Raw genomic sequence first — 24,502 nt, forward strand, 5'->3', positions numbered from 1 at the left:
GAATCTATTCTGCTTAGGCCTTATACCATTTGCTCAGTACTGTTATACCTATTACCTAACCAAAATTACTTCGTCTTATATCATGCATAAAAGATATTTAAAGTTCCGCAAATTGTCTAATTAATTTATATAACATTATATGTATATTATAGTTACTAAAATTAATAAATTTTAAAAATTAAAAAAAAGGAAAACGAACTAGTAAACGATTTTATGATTGTTATTATGACAACGTGGTTTTGATTTTCATAATTTGAATCATAGATTTGTAATCAGCCCGTGTAGAAATTTGTCGTGGAAGTGTATGAGAAACTGTCCAGTTGTGCTAGATTCAATCTAGCAACTAGATGGGAAAACTGGCCAGGCCTGAGCTTGGGATGTAACGCTAGCAACGTCTAGATTTTAGACAGTTCCACTGTCTAGGCCCTGCCTAGCAAAATATAGTGTTCCTAGCCAGTTCCACGTCACTAAAATATGCAGTTTCTGCCTAGCCAGAATAATTAGTATACGTAAATAATAAAAAAATATTTTTCAATTTTACTTTTTTCTTTATTTAACATAAAATATATTACAAAAGTAACATTTCATTTTTATCAAAAAATAAATTTTTTTTATTTTAAATTTTCGAAAAATTGGTCAAAATAATTATTTACTTAATTTTTTATGGCAGTTAAATTCCTTGCAAAAAATTAGTAATAAAATTTTGTTCAATATTTAAATTTCTTTAATTAGGTAAAATGCCGTCTCGGTCTCTCCTTAATAAATAATTTTAAGAATTACGTTGTATTAAGAATAAACACATCTTAGTTTTCAATAAAAAAAAAAACGATTTGTTAAATTGAAATTTAACTTTGAAGATAATAATTAAAAATAAGGTTTAAATCCTTTGGTTCACAATTAAGATTTTTGGATAGACGAAACTTTTAACTTATAAAAACCTTATTAGGGTTCACGCTCTTTTGAGTTGTTTGAAAAATCTTCAGGGTTGATGACTGGAATGTCAAGTTCAGCCAGGACTTTTTTTCTTAATTGCCTGTGTCCTTCCCAATCTTTTGAGTTCGTTAAAACTTGCCCCAATGCTTGATAAAAGGCTTTATCAGTGAATGCCTTCCTTTCTCTCTCCATTTTTGAAGCGATCGCATCTGAAAATTTAATATGATAAAATAATTTACCATTTAAATATATTTTAGTAATTTTTATGTAAATAATTATATTACCATGCATTTTTTTGCAGAAACAGGTGTCTTTGAACAATTTTTTGTCTTTAGTTGGTTTTTTCGCAACGTATGTCACGGCCACATCTCTTGACAGGTATCGCCGCAAAATGTTCGCAATAGTTTTGGTTAAGACATTGTCATGGTCCATTAGCATTGTCAGCGATTGTTTCTAAAAAAGATGAATTTTGTAAAAATTTTGTTTTTAAAACAATTAAAATAAAAGTGATATAATTTTAAACTTACGAATTCTTTAGAAAATGAATTGCTCTCGAAACACTTTTCAAGTTTTTGAAAATCTTCCTCTGTTTTCAACGGCAACTCTAAACCATGGCGATCAGCGAGACTCTCTGCTTGTACATGATCTGCACTGTTTGCCTCCAGCAGTGATTTTAAATGATTGATCTCTCTTCTTATCTGTTTTATGTCAGCCTCTAGTCTTGTGAGGATTTCCACTAATAATTCAAATAATGCCAAAGGAAGATCTCCATTTCCAGAAGATGGGAATGGAGACTCTTCATTTCCTTTAGACCTTTGACCTGTAACAAGAAAAATAAAAAATAAAAACAGTTTAAATTAAAAAAATTCTGAAAAAAGTGAGACGTTTTGAATATAATAATATAATATATAATATAATAAATTAACTGTAGAGAAAATTATTATTTACGCATTAAAAATAGCATTTTAAGGTATATAAATATATAATATATAATATAAAAATTTTCTTACCAGATTGCTTCTTCTTTGTTGCATCCGATTTTGAATTTTTCGGTTCATTAAGTTTTTTCCCACTTTGAGTCGAACTTTTATTTACAATCTGTTGATTACCTTGCGATGATTTCGAATTTTTAGATAAACCGTTCTTTCCTTTCTTCTTATTAGACGTTGAATTTGTTTCCGACACCTTTTCAATTTTATCTTCTGCAGGTTGTGTTGCATCTTTCTGTGCTGATGGCATAGAATAAAATTCCAATTTAGATTTTGGATCTAAAAATGCAAGTCGTGGAGCTTTAGGTAACTGCATTTTTTCTCTAGCAACTTCTGCACTTTGATCAGAAAAGTTGCCTTGTTCTGAAAATTCACCACCGTCCGATGCTTTCGACTGATTCGAGGAATTGGATTCATCGTCACTCACTGGTTCATTTACAGCAGGTACTTTTAAAAGATCTTCGATATCTTCTTTTGAAAGTGTTGCTAATTTCTGCTTTTGATGCATTTTTTTCAAACTGTCGGAAATTGCACTTGGAGTCTCGTTTTCATCAGTCGTGAAACAATAGAGTCGGTATCATTACGGTATGAATTTTTGTTCTGAAATCGTTATATTTTACAAAAAGTTTTTCATGTTATATTTTTCTCTATATAATATTAATATTTTTTTTAATAGAAAAAAGAAAAATTTGTTTGTAAAAAATAACATTTTAAGAAACGCAAATTAAAATTTAAAAAATTAAAAGTTGTTATATTTTACAACTAATAAAATTTATTTTTACATCAGTGAAAAAAATTGTTATATTTTACAAAAAAAAATTCATATAGAAAATTTGCATGTAAAATCGAATTTTGAGATTTAGTTAGAGTTAGCTGTAAGAACTGGAACGATATACAGGGTGTATCAAAAGTCCCGGGATGGTTAGTTGGATATCTCTTAAAGATTGAAGTTTTTGAAAAAATGTCTATTACAAAAGTTGTTCAGGAAGAAAAATACATTAAAGTACGCAATCCACAATTCGGCCCAAGGGTCTGTTTGGGCCCTACGTGTGAAAAGTTCAATTTTTAAATAACATTGGCTACTTCTAAGATCACAGTACTTTTGCGGTCAATTTTTCTATCCAAGCATGTGGTGTTATGTGATCCTAAAAAAAATTTTGGGCTTGTTTCCTTGACAAAAATTTAACATTTCATCCAAGATGTGGAAACATTTGCTGTGTGGTAAGACAGTTGATGAAAAAATTATAAATCTGAAATAGATTGTTTTTTTGTGAAGGCTCAGGGCTTAAAAATCTTAAACTTATATTCAAAGGCATAACTATGCGTAATTATGCATAACTGTTTCAGTGGGGATTTGAACCTCCAAAACTCACCCCTGTCAAAAATATAACCCATTCAGTTTTATAATAACTAAAAAATCAGGAAAAGAAGCACGCACAAAGGGCCTACATCTAGGGTTTCGCGGCTTTTTAAATTTTGATCAAAAGTTATTTGTATATAAGAAATAATTTATAATTACATTATTTGTGAATTACTATGGTTGCTAGGGTAACGGTTGCCATGGTAATGGCTCCCATGCTAACGGTTGCTATGGATACGGTTGCTATAGTAACGGTTCCCGAGGTAATGGTTGCTATGGAAACGGTTGCGATGGAAACCACACAAGTGTACGACGGACGCCAAATCGAAACTATAAGGCTTTCGGCCCTGAGCCACGAAACCATAATAAAGAAGAATGGCAGATAAACAACGGATTTAAAAGTATAATTATGATTTCTGCCACAGTGGAAAATTTATTTTTAGCAATTTAATTTTAATATTTTTAATCGGATGTTGTAAAGTCCTATGCATACTTGTAATTGTAGTTAAAAATTTATCTTCGCTTACTATGTATAAAAATACATTTATACAAAGAATTTCTGAAGCATAAACCCGTACATGTTAAACATTTTAATAACATGCACATTGCACATGTTTATATACATAAAATGTGAACATGTCATTTAGATTATCATGTAAATGAATTTTCAACCAGTGTTGTGTCAGATAGCTCAGACGTTTTTTCCCCAGACAATTTTTCATTAAAAATAAAAATTTCTCCCTAAAATTTAAAAATGTAAACACATGCAAAAAAATATTTCCCATTTGCATAAAGATGACTTGTTTTTTAATTATGTAATTTATACTTTAATGTAATAAATCTTACCATAAAAAGTAAACCAGAAATATTAATGACTTTGTCATTTACTTTTTTCAAGAATTTCTTAGGTAATTGAACGTTCAAAAATTATGTCACGCACTGAGAGGGCGAGGGGTTCTTTGCCAAACGTGACACAATAAATTGTTTGTACACTAAAAGAAATTTAGTGTCGTTGCGTTACCTGCAAGTTTCGCTACTGTGCTAAACAGAGTGTCGCTTTCGTAATATCTGCCATCTTCATGATAGGGCTGGCGTGCCGAGATGGCAGCGACACTTTTTTTCTGTTAGTAGCATTTCCATTGAAAACAGAAAGCAGCTATTCGAAAATCGGGATCGCTGCGCTTCATTTTGGCAATGCACACCCAGAAAGACGATTTCTTTGATTCAAAAAAATCAATTTCTTTGACAAATTTTTCTTTGATAAAAAGAAACTTTATTTGTTTGAAACAAATTATCTTTGATTTAAAAGAAATTTTGTATTCAATTGAAATAAATGTTTCTTTGATCCTATATCAATGTTAGAATTTCTTTGATTTAATAAACAAATTTCTTTTATTCAAAAAAAATTTCTTTGAATCAATGAAATTTTCTTTGAAACTATGAAGCTTTTTTTGTTAAAAAAAATTTTTATTTTTGAATGGAAGGAAAAAAGTCAAAAAAAATTTTTCTCTTGGTACAGCACTCCTAAAATGAAACTGAAGAATTTGTCCCCCTGAAATTCCGACTAAAGGCTTAAACTAACTGTAATGTCTAAATGTAAGTTAAATTTGTTTAAATGGATTAAAATGTTATCAATGGTCTCCTATTATTTTACGATAAAACTAGAATAAAGTGTCAGCTTTCGTTATAAACTGTTAAAATAACACAGGTCTGCGAAATTTAGTTACAAGAACCTGTGGTACTAATTCTCGTAGGTTTTTGCGCGCTGAACACGAATCTGATGTCCAAAATGGCCCATCACGTCAGGATTTTGAGTAATTCAAGGTCAAATGTCCCAAAAATGGCTATTTTGGACACTTTTGGGAATTTTTTCTGGGAGAAAAAATTTTTTTCTTTAATTTTCGAAAGCGCTATCATATAGTGCGTACTCTCAGCTTCAAAACCCATTTTTGAAAATTAATTTACGATTATTTTTAAAGAAGTTATGAACATTTAAATGTATGACCTTGAGTCATTTTTTAAGACTATTAACCCTTAAACGCCCGACTTTTTTGTAGAAATGCGATTTTCGTCATGCTCTGTATTCAAGGATTTTTGAGGTCGCTGATTACGAATCCGAAGTCGGTTTTTAAAAATTCAAAATGGCGGATCCAATATGGCGGACAACTTTTTTAAAAAACCATTTAATTCGTCTGAAAATCGTTACTCGGGGGTTTTTGGGGTCGCTGATTACGAATCCGAAGTCAGTTTTTAAAAATTCAAAATGGCGTATCCAATATGGCGGACAACTTCTTTAAAAAACTGAGGTAAATTTATAAAAATGACCTCTTAAAGGTTTTTGGGGTCGCTAAGTAAAAATCCGATGATAGTTTTCTAAATTGAAAAATCTTCTAGTAGTCATTTTTATGGCTGTGTCTGTATTTTGGTTTTTGTCCATAATCTTGGATCAGCCATTTCGAATCTTGAAAAAATATCATCGGACCCAACCAATGAAGGCCAGGTAAGAAGAGTTCCCAACCAATAAGGGTAAGGTATGAACGTGTCCCAAACTAGCAGAAACATGTAAGTATGCGCAGAAACATAATTTGGTCTACTGCGCAAACGACTTACTACCTTCATTGGCTCATATTCTGCTTCAAAGCTCTCATTCCTCTACCACTGAAGAAATTAGATCCGCCATTTTGAATTTTTAAAAACCGACTTCGGATTCGTATTCAGCGACCTCAAAAACCCTTGAATACAGAGCATGACGAAAATCGCATTTCTACAAAAAAGTCGGGCGTTTAAGGGTTAATAGTCTTAAAAAATGACTCAAGGTCATACATTTAAATGTTCATAACTTCTTTAAAAATAATCGTAAATTAATTTTCAAAAATGGGTTTTAAAGCTGAGAGTACGCACTATATGATAGCGCTTTCGAAAATTAAAGAAAAAAATTTTTTCTCCCAGAAAAAATTCCCAAAAGTGTCCAAAATAGCCATTTTCGGGACATTTGACCTTGAATTACTCAAAATCCTGACGTGATGGGCCATTTTGGACATCAGATTCGTGTTCAGCGCGCAAAAACCTACGAGAATTAGTACCACAGGTTCTTGTAACTGAAAAAAGTTCAAATTTCGCAGGCCTGTGTAATCATTAGGAGTAGATAGGAAATAAGTAATAATTTTAAGGTAAGTTTAAAATTTATTTTTACTAAAGAAGAATAATAAGAAAAAAGTAAAAAACTGTAATTAAAGTTACATAATTTATTTTAAACAATAAGTTAAAACTTTCTTTATAGTTTTGCATATATTTTAGCCAGTTTAGAAAATAAATGTAACTGGTTAGCGACCTGCAGTATTTCAATTCAGTCCACAAGTTAAAGTTCCGAATTTTTGCTAGATATAAGCGAAAGTAATAAATATCAAGTCATATATCAAGTTAGTTGAAAACACTTTTTGAGTACTCTTTCAACATAAAATAATTTAATAAAACGTAGTTTATATACTATAAACAAATAAGCTTAACAAATATTTCTAAAATTGATTAGATTAGTTTAAAGCTGGTAACTTTAGGATTTTTGGAAAATGTACAAATAACTCTCATTTAAAAAAAATATATTTTTTGTTTGTAATGTTAAAATGTATCTTCTATTAGACACTTATTTCAGTTTATTTTTAATAGTAAAGCTAGTGTGAAATTATAAGATCTCAATTATTTTAAATTACAATTAAAAATAAAAAAAAGGTATACCATGAACATGACGTAAAAAATTAAAATACTTATAAAATATTGCTTGAAATAATATTTTGGTAACACAATTAACATTTTTGAATTATTATTAGATAATTATAACTTTTGAAGTTTTAAGAGAATAAATGTATTAATATTGAGTCAGAAATATAAAAAAAATTAATTAATGTCTAGAAATATGTCGAGAGTGGTAGTAGACTCCTTGAGTTCAAATTTATTTATTTTTAACCTAGTATTTTACCATATGATTCCTATATAAATTGGCGTCCTGGTTCTTAGGTTCTATCTTTGTTAGTTTTTATAGAAAAATATTAAGTTAAGTCCTTCGTTTCTATTATCGGATGTGACGTGAAAAAAAAGCTTATTGGATGTCGCTGTTTAATTATAAAACCTAGAAAAACTTAAATTATTTATTTTAAGTAGAATAGACAACAAAATAAAATTTATATATTCTTCGTAATTTGAGCAGATCAGCAAGTAGTCTGATAGCTGATTTTAAGGTTAGTTTTTTGAAAGCATCGATTTTAATATAATTTGATAACAGATTAAAAATTCTGCTCGAGTTAAATTTGACAATTAAATATTCTATAAAGTGATTATTGTAAAACTTTATTAAATAAATTCAATTCAATTATTTTTGTAGACCAATTATATACATAAGTGTTTATTTCATGTTTTGAAATTTGTGGCCTTAGGTCTTTATTAAGAGAATTACGTTATTTTCAATATGTCAAAAAAATATATGCGGTAAAATTATATGCGGTACGTACTAAAATTATAGATGAGACTTTGTGTTTGATTATAATGACATAAAAAATTGTTTTTGTAATTCTAGTCCTGAAGATCCATGTTCATGGTGAAATGCATAGACAAAAAAATTTTGAAAATAAATAATTTAACAAAATTTTTGACATATTGAAAATAACGTAATTCTCTTAATAAAGACCTAAGGCCACAAATTTCAAAACATGAAATAAACACTTATGTTTATTAAATAAAATTTATATTTAAATTCTGTGTCCGAAGCTAGTAAAATTCTACACATCACATTCACATATATTATTATATTTACACAAGTCATACATATCATTATGACAATTTATTTCATCCTTTTTTTGTCAAATAATAATCAAATTAATTTAAATTCCAATACTTTGCATTAATGCAAACAAAATAAACGTTTATTATGCATTATTCTATTATTTATAAACAATTCTAAGAAATATTTCAACAACTGTCACTGTCTATATATATATATATATATATATATATATATATATACATAGAGAGAATGGAAGCGTCCATTATAATCAGTGTTGAGTAGTCACATGTAGGCCTTTCTCCAATAGGCTGGTTCCAGAATGGGGCCAAACGTAACGCAGACGCGACGCATCACAATGGGGCTGCGTTGCGTTTGGCTCCATTCTGGAACCAGCCAAAAGGCCTTTCTCCAATAGGAACCTAAACTTTTGCGTTGCGTGACTGACGCGTTGATTTTAGCATTGGTTGCCAATAGCAACCGACGCAATGCATACGCAACGCAAGAGTTTAGGATCCTATTGGAGAAAGGCCTAAATGGGAACCAACGCATCGTGTACGCAACGCTTGTTCTTAGGGTTCCCATTGGAGACGCACCATAATATTATGTTCCTTAAGCCCTAAGCACAACTGAGTCGGTTGCGCTAGTCGGGTGCGGTATATGGGGCTCCTAACCTCAAAATGTATGCAAAAGTTACATTTACCGCAACCGACTCAGTTGTGCTTAGGGCGTAAATGTTTGCATTGCGTGACTGACATGTTGGTTTGCAAGCGCAGTGACGCCATTAAAGCTTTGATATCAATCGCAAATAAAAAGTTTGGTTTATGATTTTAAAACACTGATTTTTTTAATTAAAAATAATTGAAATTATTAAAAGCCGCCCAGAAACATTTGCATTAAAAATTGTAAAGTTGGAAAACGCGTCGGTTTTATGTACAGTTGGTTCTACAATAAGAGCGTCGGACGCAAAAGTCTAGTCCAAGTGCAAGTCCACGTACCAATCTTATGAGGGTGGAGTTACATGTTGATGTAAATGTAGAATCTCTCAGATTATACAATAATACACGGATTGTAAAATTACGCTGAGGTTATGTTTTAATACCAGACACCCTGATGCTCTAGTGATAATTTAGTGACTTTATAGTAACTTTTACATTTGGCCGTTTACACTTCACTGAAATACTGCGATACGCCATCTGGTGAGAGCCTTGTTGTGGTGGCCATGTTTTCATTCCATCTTTCTTAACACATGTTAAAGAAAGAAATAAAAAACCAAGACAATTGTCACAAGAAGGCTCAGGGGTGGGTCAGTTTCGCTTCATTTCTGATCCCAATAGTGAATGTTTAATAACATTCCAGTTTCGACTAAAATTTTTAGAAAATGATTAGATAGTTATTAGACATTTACTAGATTTCTTCAAACTGAAGGCCAAATGTTTCTGCATTTATTCACAGTGCAAGCATGAGATAGTGTGACCGTACCCTTAAAGTGAATACAAAATGAGTTGTACAAGTGCCTTAAAGGGAAAAGGAGAATGAACTGACTGATACGAGAATGGGATACTGAAAAATAAGATAAGAAGGGACAGAGACTACTTTTCTCCTTCTTTATCTCATACCTTGTTTCCGTATCCGGTTTCATTCTACTTTGACCTTAACGGACGTCATGTCATGTTATATGTGTAAAGGCGCTGTCCCATAACAGCGTGTAACGCCGGCGTAAAAGCTTAAAGCATAAGAACGAAATAGATGAACGTATTATTAACCACAAGAATGCATAAGTTGGAAAAAAATACAGATGTATTTATGTCCTTTTGTATATAACGCACTATGTTCTTGGATCCATTGTGCGTTTGCCCTATAATATAAGCGGTATTTTACATTCGCTTGTAAAATTAGTCAAATATTGTGGAGGGCTTAAAATAAGTTTTTACCCTTTTTTGACCAACCCCTCCCCCATGTCTTATTCTTTTACATACATTAGCGACTTTTTTTGCTGGTTGTTACAAATTTGTTGCCCTCTCATTCTTCATGAATTTATACGGAATTTTTGAACGAAGCCTTATGTAAGTGTAAACTGGAAAAAAATTGATAAACATCCTACTTTTAAAATTAAAAAAAGTTGTCAACAGATAGCGCACCACAGTAAGGGACGTAACGGCCTGAGCAGAATAGAAACGTAACCGGAGTCGTGATCGCAAACGTAACCGGTAGAATGAGTTAGAGAAGGATAGACATATTGTTTGTCCTTCTCTAACTCATTCTTCCGGTTGCGTTTGCGATTCCGGTTACCTTTCTATTCTACTCAGTCCTTATTGCGTTCTGGTTTAAGGCCTGAGCAGAAGAAAAACGTAACCGAAATCGTAATCGCAAACGCAATCGGAAGAATGAGTTAGAAAACAATAGATATATTGTTTGTCCTTTTCAAACTCATTATTTCGGTTGCGTTTGCGGTCACGACTCTGTTTACGTTTCTATTCTTCTTTGCCCTAAAGAATCATTTCTGCAAGAAAAGGTTTTCAACCTGTTTATAAAAGCTCTGAAAAAACAAGGACACTGCTTACTTCCGTAGTATAGGCCATTTCCAAATTGGGAATTTTAGCGCACTTTTGATAAAATGTATACTTCCCAAGTAAACGTAAAAATCTCAATTCGTAAACGGCCTACATTTTATCAAGTATGCGCTAAAAATCCCCATTCGGAAACGGCCTGAGCACTGCCTGAGGCGTATTGGCCAACACACAATAGGTTCGCGAAAGTTCTTCGCGAAGGAGATGCATGAGATAGAAAAGGATACGAATATATCTCTGTCCTTTTTTAACTAATATGTCTCGTTCGCGAACGTCTTTCGTGAAGCTATTCTGCTTAGGCTTTATGAATGTAGTTGTTTGCTCTGTACAAAGTTGTAAACAAAATAAGGTTCTAAAAAACGACAGAACAATCAACGTCTCAATCAATGAAATTAAACTACACTTTCATAAACAGGTTGAGAACCTTTTCGAGTTAAAAGACTGAACCACTACATCGTTGCTCTCGTATATCTGTGTGTCTCGCTCGCTTCCGGCCTTCGGGTAACTTCGGCTTTCTACTACACTCACTTTTATCATGAATTCAGTTTAATTTTTACGAAAACTCAACATAAAAATTGTAAATGTAAGTTATAAATTGTAAACCACGGGTAATATTGAACTTTTTTTTACTAAATTCGAAAAAAGAAAAAGTTTGCGAATGAATTGTTGACACTGGAATTTGAGGTTAGATTTCAGACAGAGAAAAAAGAGACAAGGAAAGGTAGAGTCGAAGATCCACGAAGCGAGCGCAACTCCCGTACACCGCAAGCATTAGTAGTGGTGATGGTTTTCGTGAGCAAAAGATACAAAACATGCTCATGTTGAAAGTTTTATAACTCAAAAACGAGTTTTTATAAACGATTTTTGACTTCAGCATGTGAAAGAGAAACTCAAAATCTACTGATTGACCAAAAAAACTCAAAATTCATTTTTTGTCGCGTTAGGTCCCTTTCACCGTGAAGCGTCACATATTGTTTGTCCTTCTGTAACTTATTATTCCGGTCGCGGTTACGATTTCGGTTACGTTTCTATTCTGCGTTGACCTTGAACGCTCATGGCGAGAATCTGGAAAACGCCAAGGCCCCCAAGAATTGGGGTTCTTTAGGGCCGTTTCCGAATTGGGATATTTGTCGCACTTTTGATAAAGTATATACTCGGGAAGTATGCAGTGTCTTTGTTTTTCCGTGCGAAAAAAAGGACACTGCATACTTCCCGAGTATACACTTTATCAAAAATGTGCTAAAACTACCATATCGGAAACGATCCTATAATGTTCAGCAGAGTTGCACAGTTACGCGTAACCACGGTCGTATAAACAGGTTACAGAACTAGCGTTTTGGAAAAAACCATGGTCGCTAATCCCAATGCCCCCACCAACAGAGATTCGAGACCTATTTATACGACCGTGCGCATAACTCAGAGTTTTTTACGTAAATTACATGCGTTTTTTAGAATTGTAAAATACGCATTATACCCCCACTATAAAAAATGCATTGTATTTGAAAAATTTAATGTAATTTACATACGTAATATACGTAAAAACTCTGTTATTTACCTACCATACGCAACCCTGATGTTCAGTGATGACGATCATATTTACGTAGCTGATCTGTGACCGTACCTTTAGTGTAGTGTTACATTTCAGATGTTATGCCTTATAGGAAAATATTGTGCTTATGCCTTTAACTCCATAGTAACAGACAACAAGCATAACCAGACTATTGCAACGTCGCCATAACTGTTTGGAAATTCAACAAAATGTAAGTTTGTTTAATAATTATATTATATTAACGAAAGTCGAACATTTTAATAACACGTAATTTTATTTCAGCAAAATAATTGATGGTCCATTTCCAACCAGTTCATCCTTAAAAAATTGGAATAACTTTTATTTAAATGTAAGTTTTTAAAGTCACAAATTTTATTTATTTATAATTTAATTTAAAAATATATAGATGATTTTAATTTGAATTTTAATAATCAATTTATTTATTTTTTAATTATTATAAACATTTTTTATTGAATTGATTGATTCGAAGCGTGTTTTTAATTAATTTAATTTAAAAAAATTTACAAATCAACATAATATTAATTTTGAATAATTGATATTTATGTATTTTTAACAATTTAATTTTGTAATTTAATTTTTCAATTACAATAATTGAATTAAAATAGTATCAAAATTTGTTAGTTTTTTTCATTTTAAAATTTTTTTCTTAATCTTTTTGACCTTTAATAACATACGTTATTTGTCTAGTAGCGAATATTTATTAAATAAATTCAAATTTCGAATCTAATAATTATTTTTAAAGCCAATTAAATAGTATTTCTTTCGAATACGGAAATAATTAATTCAAATATAGTTTATTTGATATAAATATAAATTATTTAGTTAATGTAAATATTTACATTAATTACATAGTTATATTTAGTCAAGTAACCGATTTTTCAAAACAAATTTTATTTTCAGTGTACAATTTTCACTATTTTTAAAACTTTAACAGCAACGTCTTTTATATATATATATATATATATATATATATATTTTATATATATATATATATTAATTCCTTTAAATAAATTTTTCTAAAAAATTTTAAATAGAAGGAATTAAAACATTTTTTAAAAAATTACTTACATCTAAGTTTAATTCTTAAAAATTGTTTCTACTTAACCTTCATTTACTGGCGATATAAGTTATTTGTTTTTCTCAAGTTTTTTACCCTTCATTTTTTATTTATCATTAAATAATTTATTTTCCTTATTTTGACAGTTAGGTAAAACATTTTCTCTGAACTTTTTTGCCTTTCCGAATCTTAAAGTTTATTTTCTATACATTTTTTTTCATTTGTTAAATGTTGTTATCCAAATTAAACTTTAAAGCGAATAAATTCAATTTCCCAAAGCAAAGTAAACAAAGTTATTACAAAGTAAACTTAAAAACTTTTTATTTTTATTTTATTTTATATTTGAATTAATACTTAATTTATTGAATTTAATATGGATTTATACTTATACACATTTAAAATATTTTGTTCAATTAAATATATATAGCTTCCATACTTTACTTTAATTTCATAAAAAAAATTAAAATTTATATTATCCGAACCCTATACTACCTAGGCTAGTTTGCATCATGGAGATCCCACTACCCTTTTAAAAAAAACACGTATAATTATACGTATAATTATACGTATTGTTATACGTAAAATTATACGTGCTATTATACGTATAATTATACTTGTCTATATTGTATAATATTTAGGTATATATTAATAAAAACATAGTCCATATTTATATATTCCTAAATATTAAAAATTATAAACACGTATATTTATACGTATAATTCTTGTTTCAAATTCATATGTCTTATTATACGTATTATTATATGTATTATCATACGTATAATTATACGTGTTTTTTTCAATAGGGTATAATAAAAAGCATGCGAAAAATTTACTTTGTCAAATGACAAATTTATCGTAGCAAGTTTTAACAGGTAAATTAAAAAAAAATTTCCAATATTCAAAATGTGGTCTGTGAATCTCAATACTACTAATTCATGGAACTAATCTTATTAATTACTTCTTCTGTTATTAATGGGTCTTGGAATGAGTTTGATAGAATAACAAATTTTAGAAAAATCGAGTCTATCCTTGCTTCTTTTTTGTAGGAGAATAATTTAGAGTGATAAATAATATCAACATATACACAGGTTTAAATACTTGGGGATAACGCTTTCTATTAATTTTTGACCTTTCGGAATTTTACATTCCATTGTGCTTTAATATTTTTAAAATATATACTGCATCGGAAATTTTGCAAGAAACTGATTGATTTTTGTTTAGTGTAAAAGTAATAGGCTTTAATGAATTTACCAAATCTACAGCATTTTGCTTGATTGCTGTATTCATAACAATTTTCGATATCATCTGCAAATTTGTCAGAGGTAATCTCAATCGTTTGCAATGAAATTTTAGTATGTGAATTTTCTGAAGTTTGAATTGTATGTAGAATGTAAACTTCATTCTTTGTGTTTGGAAAATGGAATATATGCAGTTTATTTTAATCGAGTTTCGTAAATAATAAAATATGTGACTTAGATGCAGTTAAAAGTCATCTTACGTCCGAACAAATCGTGTTTTTTGCAATTTATGGCATTCAAAAAAATGTTCAGTTCGGAATTGAGATATATTCTTGTACCAGAACATGTATAAGATCCTGAACAAGAAAATATACTTGTACAAGAAAATGTACATGTTTTTGTACAAATTTTTTCAGCTGGGATGTACGTTTTATATGAAATCATCGAAAAAATAAAAATTGATTTTTTGGACGTAAATTCCTTTTTAGCTGTACAGGTCACATATGATAAAAGTAGGGAATCGCAGAATTGCGAAACGACATCTGGTATTGTATTGTAGTATTTATACTATTGTAGTAGTTACTTTTCGTTCTGTTCAAGACAAAGGTTAAAATCAAGATGTCTTACGCAACGCGGTTCACAAAAGTTTTTACACAATAAAAAAGGTTGATACAAACAAACTTGTTTGTACAAATAAGCTACATTTGTTCAAGACAAGTTGATTATATTTTGAAATGTATTAACTACGTCAATTGCAATTGTGTTTAGTAAATAATAAACATAGGAAACCACATGATTGCGATATGCCTGCTGGTGTCGACTCTATTTATTGTATCTGATATTTAAACGTTAGGCTGAACTCTAACAACTTATCATACAGGATATTCTATACACATCCAAATCAATTTTGTGTAGTGTCGTGTTCAAACACAAACACATTTAATAATTTATAATGTTTTCGTGTCCTGACCAGACATTTTCGAAAAATTAAATGTTTTCGTGTTTGGACATGATACATTTAAAATAATTAAATGTTTTCGTGTCTGAATACAACAGTTTTTAAATTTTCAAATGTTTTCGTGTCCACACCCGACACTTTTAAAATAATCAAAAGTTTTCGTGTCCGAACACGATACTACAACTTTTTGAGTGTTTTCAGGTCCGGATAGGACCCACTTTTTCACTGTAAAATATTCTCATGAACAAATTTATTTGTTACGCCATATTAAATCCGCCATATTGATTTTTTTCATTTATGAAATTAAATTTGGATTCAGTGATCTTAAAAACTAGCAACTCTCTTTTCCCTCCCCCATCACAAAGATTAAAAAATTAATTAAATTAATAATAAATTATTCAAATTAAATTAATTAATTAAATGTTTTAGTTACTAGACACGAAACATTAAAAAAGAATTATGTCTCGTATCCAAACACGAAACGTTATTCAATGAGAAAATGTGTTGTGTCTAAACACAAAACATTTTATTTTTTTAACTGTGTCAGGTCCGAACACGAAAACATTTCTTTATTTCAAAAGTGTCAGATACAAACCCGAAACGATAGTCGATGAGAAAATGTGTCGTGTTCTGACACGAAACAATATTCGATGTGATAATGTGTCGTGTTCTGACACGAAACAATATTCGATGTGATAATGTGTCGTGTTCTGACACGAAACATTATTCGACGAGAAAATGTGTCGTGTGCTAACACGAAATCTATAATCAATGTAGAAATATGTCGTGTCATGACACAACACATTAGTCAATGTGTAAATGTGTCGTGTACAGAACAGAAAAGGAAACGACATGAATGATTCTGGCAAGTCCATGCATCATAGCGATATCTGTAAATTAGGATATTTGTAGGATGTCTTCTGCATACATATGGATATCATAATTTTTGGACGTCCGTAGATATTTTAAATATCCGGATGCTGTTACGGAATAGAAAACTTGTTATTTTGAAATTTGTTACAATAAAAACTTTGTTAATCTCCTTATGGAAAACGCTTATATCTACAATAAAATAACTTCTTTTATAAATTCTGGTTGACAAAAATTTTATGAAATTAACATTTAACTTTCAAATAACATTATCAAAATTTAATAAATTTCACTTTAAAAATGTGTATTTCTACTTATAGAAAAAAAATACTAATTACACAATAAAAATAATGTGCCATTAAATAAAACATTTTTTTATAATATTAATGTAAAGGTCGATAATAATCACTTTCTAAATAAAAAAAATTGTTTATTTAAAAAATATTTGATTTATTTTAGTAAGTTACTCTGAAAAGCGATAAATTCATGAAATGGCACTAATATATTTAAACTTAATTTTTTCTTAGGTCATGGCGACAATACACCATGACGGATATGCATATAAAGAAGATACTTCTGTTCAAAATTCTTTGGTTTTTCGGTATATATTTTCATGTTATTTCTGTCAATTGTGAATAAATGTGATAACAATTTTAAAAAAATTTAAAAGATACAGCTTTACATATTAGATTTTTGTAGATTAAAATTAATTTGATCAACCGTAATTATCAAGTTTCCTTGCTTAAAATATCGGATAAGAAAGGCACACAAATGTTAGATTACTTTTCGAATAAGATCGTACAGAATTCGGACAAAAAGATCATATCTTTCGGACAAGACCGTAGAAGATGCAAATATTCTTGGATAGGTATCGTTTCGTTCTCTTTTTATAATTTTACTGATGAATAAGGTTTTAGGAAAACCGTACAAATGTCGTTTTTACAAAATAATTCCAAATCTCTTAACCATATTAAAGACAGTCTGCGTGTATTTCCAAAAGATGACGAAGTCGTAAAGCTATTTGGAGTTACAATTTGCTTTCTTTTAATCCCAATGTATTTCTAATATTCAATCTGTGTTATAAATAAGGATTATGTTATAAATAAGGATAAAAGGATCGCTTAAATTAAGTTGAAAAAAATGTTAATTGCAGAAATTTATCCTTAAATATAAATAAAATAAATCAAGACGAATTTTAGAAGATATTTTGCCACATATTTAAATCATTAAAAATAATTTTTTTATAAAAAATAACGATATTGAAGAATAAAATAATCATGAGAATTAAACAATGTTTGTAAAGTCTGTATGTACGATAGACAAAATTATAATGAACCGATGAATCTCTATCTTGTCTTGTTTTGTAGATAAAAAGTTTCTTTGACACAAGATGCCCTTTTTAAACAAATACCTATTTTAAATCTTAGGCACATGAATATTACAATCTTCTTGAGGCACACAGCACTTAGAAATAATTCAATTAAATTCGCAATTTTATTGTTCTACACTAAAAAAATTAAAGGAACTCTGCTGTCTTTGTAGAGAGAGTTGTTGTCTTTAGTTTCAGCGAGCAACTGCTGTACTTTGACTGATTTTGAAAAGTGCCCAAAAAAAGGACAACAGCTGCTCGCCAAAGAGAAGCAGCTTGCCCTTATTCGAGCAGCAGTTAACCCTCGACAGAGAGCTTTGCTCTATCTATTGAAGACAGCATCATTCTTTAAAAATTTTCAGTGTATACTTAAAAAAATTCTAAACTTTATAGAAAAATGTTTTTACCGTAATGGCTTTTATAGTACCAAATTTGTTTATGTTCATAAAATATAGTAAAATTTTTGTTCTTCGAATAAAACTGCATAGAAACTTTTAATTAGATAATTATTCTGTAAATAATTTTTAAAAAGAAAATTTTTTTAGGTTAAGACTGACTGTTTTTTAAAAATATCAAATTGACCCATTTTAGGCTAAATAAAAAGCTAGTAATAATAATTAATTAATTAATAATTAATTAATAAAAAGCTAGTAAATTTTTGTAAATTTTGATTGGTATATATTTTCTTAGAACTTCTAAATTTCCAATAAATGTTTTTTTACTTTATACATTTTTTATAATTTCTAAAACTGAATTTACTAATAACATTACTGTTACTTTGTTGCCAAAATTTTACAGTACAATTACATGTAGGTTTTAAATTTTAACATTACAATTATTTTTTTTACAACGGAGATACAAAGTCATTGTAATGATATTCTCGTTCTTTCTTCTTGTAGAGCTGTTTAGAGTCAACAAAGACAAAACATAGGAATGATATTTGGCATTAGATTTTATTGTAAATAATTTGAAATTCAAAAATATGTACAGCTGTATTTTTTAATATACTAATTTTCATAAAAATTGTAAAACCTTTACATAATCAATAGGTGTATTCATCGAAGTAAACGAAATGGCAAGCAATGTTACAGCTACATAAAAAAAATTGGTGAAGTGAATGTTATCATGCGTGAACATTCTTGTGTTCAAAATTTTTTTCGAGAAAATAATAATAAAGCCAAAAAAGAAATGTTAAGGAAGTGTTTAAATGTTCAGGAATCATTAATTGATGTCTTTGAGGGGGTACAACGTAAGTGAGTATAAATTGTGATACTTTACTCACTTCTTTCAACAGAAACAACATATTTCATCCATTAGTGAAGAAAGGAACTTTATGCTTACAATTTATATGGAAATATGTTGATTTTCTTAGTCCACCTTCATTTTCGGCTCAGTTTTTATGTTATTTAATGATTTAATTATTCATTTTTTACAAATATAGGAATTCCTATGTAACTTGATAGGTATGATTTTTTTATAATCCTACCAATATTTCTTTAACTTTTGGAAAACATTTAAAATTATTTTTATAGAATTGTTGTTAGTATTACTACAACTGAAACTACTGTACTCTTATTTTAAGAGGATAAAAATGATTTTAATATTGAAATGATTCTAATCACACTGAGAAAGATCTCCAACAATGTAGAGTTAAATTGAAATTTGAATTTTAGGCAGATTTTTTTGTTAAAATTTATAATTTCTGGGACCATTTAATTTAGACCATGTAAAATCGAAATCAATAGAAAAAAATTCTTCTTTTAATCATGAGTTTTGAGAATTCGTGAATACTGACTTCAAAAATAGTATTGAGAAAACAGCCTTCAAAATTAAATGATATAAAGGCCTGATTTTTGTTTAGGGAAAGGGTTGTAGAACCAAAGTTAGCTTTATTTAATTGTAACTTTAATTTTCTTAGCATGGAACTTAAAAAACAATTTACGAGAGCTGTACAAAGATATCCATTAACTGTTTGATATAACATATATGGGTGATTCTCCGCGTAGCGCACGATTTGGTGTCTAAAACTTCAAAAAAAATTTTTTATCGAAATGATAAATATCAATATGTATTTTTGAAGATAAAGTGTCAAGAAATAAATATCCATGGTGGGCCGGACAAATTGTTTATAATTTTTTAAACAAATTTAAAAAATTTTTTTTTTTGCTTTTTGAATTCTATAAAATAGTTGAAATTTGATTTAAAATGTTTATGCAAATTTTTGGGGTAATTCACAAAAATATATACAGTGTGAACGACAAATAAAAATTTTTATTTCGGTAATTTACGGAAATTTTCGAGGTAATTTATGGAAATTTATGGAGTAATTTATAGAAATTTTGTCTAAAATTCATAAAAATATGTAAAACATAATTCACAATTAAAATTTTAATTTTGGTAATTTACGGAAATTTTCGCGGTAACTTACAAAACAATATACAGTGCGAACGACAAATAAAAATTTTTTTTGGGAATGTATGGAAATTTTCGCGGTAATTTACAAAAAAATATATAGCGCGAACGACAATTCAAAATTTTAAATTTGGTAATTTATGGAAATTTATGTGGTAATTTATGGACATTTGAAGGGTAGAATGACAAAAGGGGTCAAGCGCCAATTTATCGAAAATGAGGTTTTTGCATAAAAAATCAAGAAAATTCATTTACACATTTCTGTAGAAGGATTTCCTTTTTTATTGCGTATTTAAATCAGTTTTTAATAAAAATTAAATTAATAAAATAGCCTCAAATTTACTTTATTGCAACCTGATTGAAAAACAAAAGAAAGTGGTGATTCAATAATATTATCAAAATAAAAAAAAATATTATTTTTTTAGGTTTTATTTTAATATTTTATTTTAATTTTATTTTAATAATATTTTAATTAATAAAATTAATAATAATAATAATAATAATGTATTTTCAATTTTAAACAATTTTAAAATCATTTTGTTATTAATTTTTAAATATTTTTATGGTTATACTAAGTGAACAATTGAATTTAAAGATGAAAGTATTGCTCAAATCCAAAGCAAGCAATTAATTCGTAATTTTCTTGAAAACAAACAATTTTTTAAAGGAATTTTTTTTCTATTCATTTCGTCGATTCCGTAGAAAGAAACTAATTTTCCAGTTTTTCTTTAAACTGTATATTTTTTTATAATTAATGCTTAAAGAAAATGTGCGCAGTTGATATAACCTCAAGGCACCACAGTTTTTTTTTAATTTTATCGTTAATATGTAGGTTTATTTCAACAAATTGTTGTTTATTTATTAAAACATACTAATATATCGAAACGGTTTTCTCAGTTTTTTTTTAAATGACCTGCAAAATTTTTAAAAATGTTTTTTTTACTTCCTGTAAAAACAGTGAATTGGCGCTTGACCCCTTTTGTCATTCTACCCTTCATTTATGTAATTATTTATTACTTATCTAAAGTTCAATGTTTAAAACAAATTTTTTTGCTTCACATTTTATGTGCACTTATAGACACTCGAGTGATACACGCCGTTCAATGGAGAAAAAGCCTTACCATGACTATGAGGCCAGACCATGACGCACAAGAAAAACTGATTTTTTCAACAATTTATTGACAATTTTCAATCTGTTTCATATGCATGTTATTTATATTCACTGAACTAATACTACTACACTTCAGTTGACATAAAATATAAATATTTATTAATTTTATTGAGAAATATTTGAAGGCCAGACCATGACGATTCTGTGATTCCCTATGCACATTTGATGCTTTTAATGTGTAAAAAACAAAAAAATTAATTCTGAAAGCAGTTTCTCTCTTAGTAATTCACTTAGGAGAGCTTATTGTTGCTTTTAACTAATGGTGAGTGAAGTTTCGGTTTTATTTTTATGTAAAAAAATGCTATTTTATAAAAAGGCCAGACAATGACGCAAAAACGAGGGACAAGAATTAACACAAAAAAAATAAAAGAAAAAAATTTTTTTTTCACAAATGGTTTTTTTCACAAATGGTTTTTTTCACAATTCTACTAACATAAACAATACGAAACTATCAATAGTTTTTATATTGATTACTGTATTTTACTAAAAATAACATTTTTTTTATATAAAAGTGGTACTGGGGACAGTCATACCATGACGTTTTGGCACCTTAAAACAGCTTTTTAAGTAGAATTCTAAACTTTTAATTAAAAACTACTATGGGCTTTTGTTTGTAAACATAGAAATTAGTTTTTCGCATTGGATTTATTGCAATATGTGCAATTGATTTTTTAAAAAATACTAGGGACATTAAGTTGTGCGCTACGCGGAGAATAACCCATATAGAATTCTTTATGGTAAAACAATTTTATAACTACATTATTATTATTTCTGAAATTAAGAAATTACTATAAATCATGCTTTTTTCTTTTTAAATATATGTATTTATTAAAATTTTTTCTTTTTAAATTATTATAATTTTTAAAAATTTTGCAACAGTGATTTATAAATTGTTTGTAATTGTATTTTGTAATACTTTTATTTTAAAAAATTAACTTAATCCTTTGTTCAAGGATAATTTTTTTAGAATTCTGAAAAGTTTTAAAAATATAAATAGAAAAAAATTTTAATAGAGATAAATTATTTATTCTTCATGTTTTTTGTATTTGATTTTAAAAATTAAGAGATAAATGTGATAACATTGTAACAGATTTAGAAGACTGAGAAAGCCAATCAATTTGAAATATAGCTCCATGAAGCAAGTAATGCTCCGTGAACGGCGAAAACATTTTTATAGGCAACCAAAAACATTAATAGATATTGCAAATATTGCTCCGCAAATCAAAAGTGTTAACGATATTTTAAAGAGCGTAGTTAATGTTAATGGAGGCATCGCTTTAATTTTTTCAAGTTCAAATTTACTAAATTATCTCAACGAGCAACGAGAAGTGTACATAGATGGAACTTTTAAAGTATTTTATATCAATTCATTCATTTTCAACAATATTTACAGTAACAAATTTGTTGCATTCAATTTTTATTATCTATAAATAAGAAGACGAATTTGCAATAGTTAATTGTACTAATTTAGGTACCCCCAAAAGTAGCGAGCATTTGCCAGCTCTATACCATTGTTATGCGGGTCATGGATAAGGTATGCAACTTATAAAATTATTTTATTTACTATTGTTCACATGCACGGCAAAACTGTAGTTTTCACATAACACTAGCTCTAACAGTGTTAGAAAATTAAATATGTGGCCTAGACAGTAAAAAGGGGGCATACGTGCGAAAACAAAATTTAGAGCGAAACGATCTTAACCCTTAAAATTTCTCTGAATCGTTTAAAAAAAGTTTCAAGCGAATTTAATATAAAATATTCAATTCGAATTCATAAAATATTCGCCTTATTAGATCCGCCGTTTTGAATTTTAGAAATCTGATTTCAGAATCGTAATCAGCGACTCCAAAATACACCGAGTAATAAGTTTCAAACGATTTTAACCAATTTTTTCCTTCCTAGTTATTTTTAAAAAATTATTTTTTTTTGTAAAAGTACTCTTTTTTTAGCTTCATTTTTAGTAAACTTTTTGACAAATTATGACTTTGGTTTACACCAAGTAAAAGAGCGTTTTAAAATATACCAAAATCGGTAAAAAATTAAAAATGATTTTCTGACACCTAAGCCTTTTCTTTACTGTCCAGGTAACATATATTAAAAAACATGCACTAAAAAACATTTCGGTTTCCCTGTTTTATATACAGTTATCACTACTGTGCTTCATAAACTTAATAGGCTTCTGTGTCTTTCTCGTTTCTAAACAATTTTGCTACATTATTATTTCATTTTCTAAAATGTTTGTTTTCGAAAACAATTTATCCTTCAAATTCTCATTCTTTTGAAATTTATTTATTTATTATTTATTTTTAATGTCACGCTCAATATTCTTATTTTTTCAAAGAAACACCCAAATGGAATTTTTTCTGGGAAATTCCAATAATAATAATTGAGGTTACTAATCTGAAAAGGGCTAAATTTGTGTTACAACATTTGGTCCGTAGCGTTCAAAAAATTATTTAATTTTTTAAAACCAATTTTAACAATTTATTCTTATTTTTCAAATTTGATATTAAAAGTTGTAAAATTTTAAGACCTAGGGCCAATATTTTTAAAGCAAAATTGAACGTAGGCACTTTTGAGAAATGAAGCCTCATTTACACATTTTTTTTGTAAATTTTGATACTTTTTAATGAATAATAATGAAATAATTATAATTTTTCAAAAGATAGCTTTTGTTTGATGAATTATTTTTATATTTCATGTTAGTTGAATAACGCCCATTTCAAAAAGCATATTTTACACTATTTTCTGTTTTTAGAATTATTAGTCAAAACAGGTAGAACATAATGTTAATTTTTTTAATGTGAATATAGTGGTCAATGGATAATTAGTAAAATGCTTAGTACAAGCCAGAATTATAGCAAAGCCCAATATTTTCGTCGCAGGATGACGTATTTTCTTAATCTGAATCACTGAGATTCTTCACTGATTTTAATTTTTAATCCACTTCTCACTGATTTTTGAGTGGAAACTACTGATAATCATTGAAAATAACTGCTTCATACAATCAGAATGGGCCACTGATTCAAATTAAGAGAGTAGACGCTTTACAATAGAAATACAGTAATTTCATATAAAGTTTCTTATAGAGTGTTGGAGCTGTCTTCATACTTATGACTAAGCGCAATGCGCTTCTATATACAGCAATTTTTCTGGAATTACAAAAATTATGCCCAAATTTAAAATCAAACATTAAACACGCTATGCTTGACTTTGAACGGGCTGTAGTGAAA

General features: G+C 28.7%; 2 protein-coding genes across 2 annotated transcripts in view; one reads left to right on the plus strand and one right to left on the minus strand.

Annotated features, from left to right (window-relative positions):
• Positions 1-745: 745 nt before the first annotated feature.
• On the minus strand, positions 746-8,237 carry LOC127288740 (uncharacterized). Its single transcript, XM_051316381.1, has 6 exons — positions 8,098-8,237; positions 7,256-7,405; positions 1,944-2,522; positions 1,461-1,753; positions 1,218-1,386; positions 746-1,142 (listed from the first exon to the last, which is right to left on the minus strand). The coding sequence occupies exons 3-6, from the start codon at positions 2,428-2,430 to the stop codon at positions 943-945; spliced, it is 1,149 nt and encodes a 382-aa protein (XP_051172338.1). The 5' UTR covers positions 2,431-2,522; positions 7,256-7,405; positions 8,098-8,237; the 3' UTR covers positions 746-942.
• A 4,075-nt stretch (positions 8,238-12,312) lies between these two features.
• Positions 12,313-24,502, plus strand: part of LOC127288738 (MATH and LRR domain-containing protein PFE0570w-like) — a 33,052-nt gene continuing 20,862 nt past the window's right edge. The window contains exons 1-2 of the mRNA XM_051316378.1: positions 12,313-12,383; positions 12,455-12,521. The gene's annotated coding sequence lies outside the window, so the exon portion shown is untranslated. The remainder of the gene's footprint in view (positions 12,384-12,454; positions 12,522-24,502) is intronic.

This window comes from Leptopilina boulardi, unplaced genomic scaffold, assembly GCF_019393585.1.
Source record: "Leptopilina boulardi isolate dan_hultmark-lab unplaced genomic scaffold, ZJU_Lbou_2.1 LbouV2_393, whole genome shotgun sequence".
NCBI lineage: Eukaryota > Metazoa > Arthropoda > Insecta > Hymenoptera > Figitidae > Leptopilina > Leptopilina boulardi.

Coding starts and splice junctions, on each gene's coding strand:
- LOC127288740 (XM_051316381.1), bottom strand. CDS start 2,430: ATGCATCAAAAGCAGAAATTAGCAACACTTTCAAAAGAAGATATCGAA. Junction 1,754..1,943: donor AACAAAGAAGAAGCAATCTG/GTAAGAAAATTT, acceptor TTCTTGTTACAG/GTCAAAGGTCTAAAGGAAAT. Junction 1,387..1,460: donor ATTCATTTTCTAAAGAATTC/GTAAGTTTAAAA, acceptor CATCTTTTTTAG/AAACAATCGCTGACAATGCT.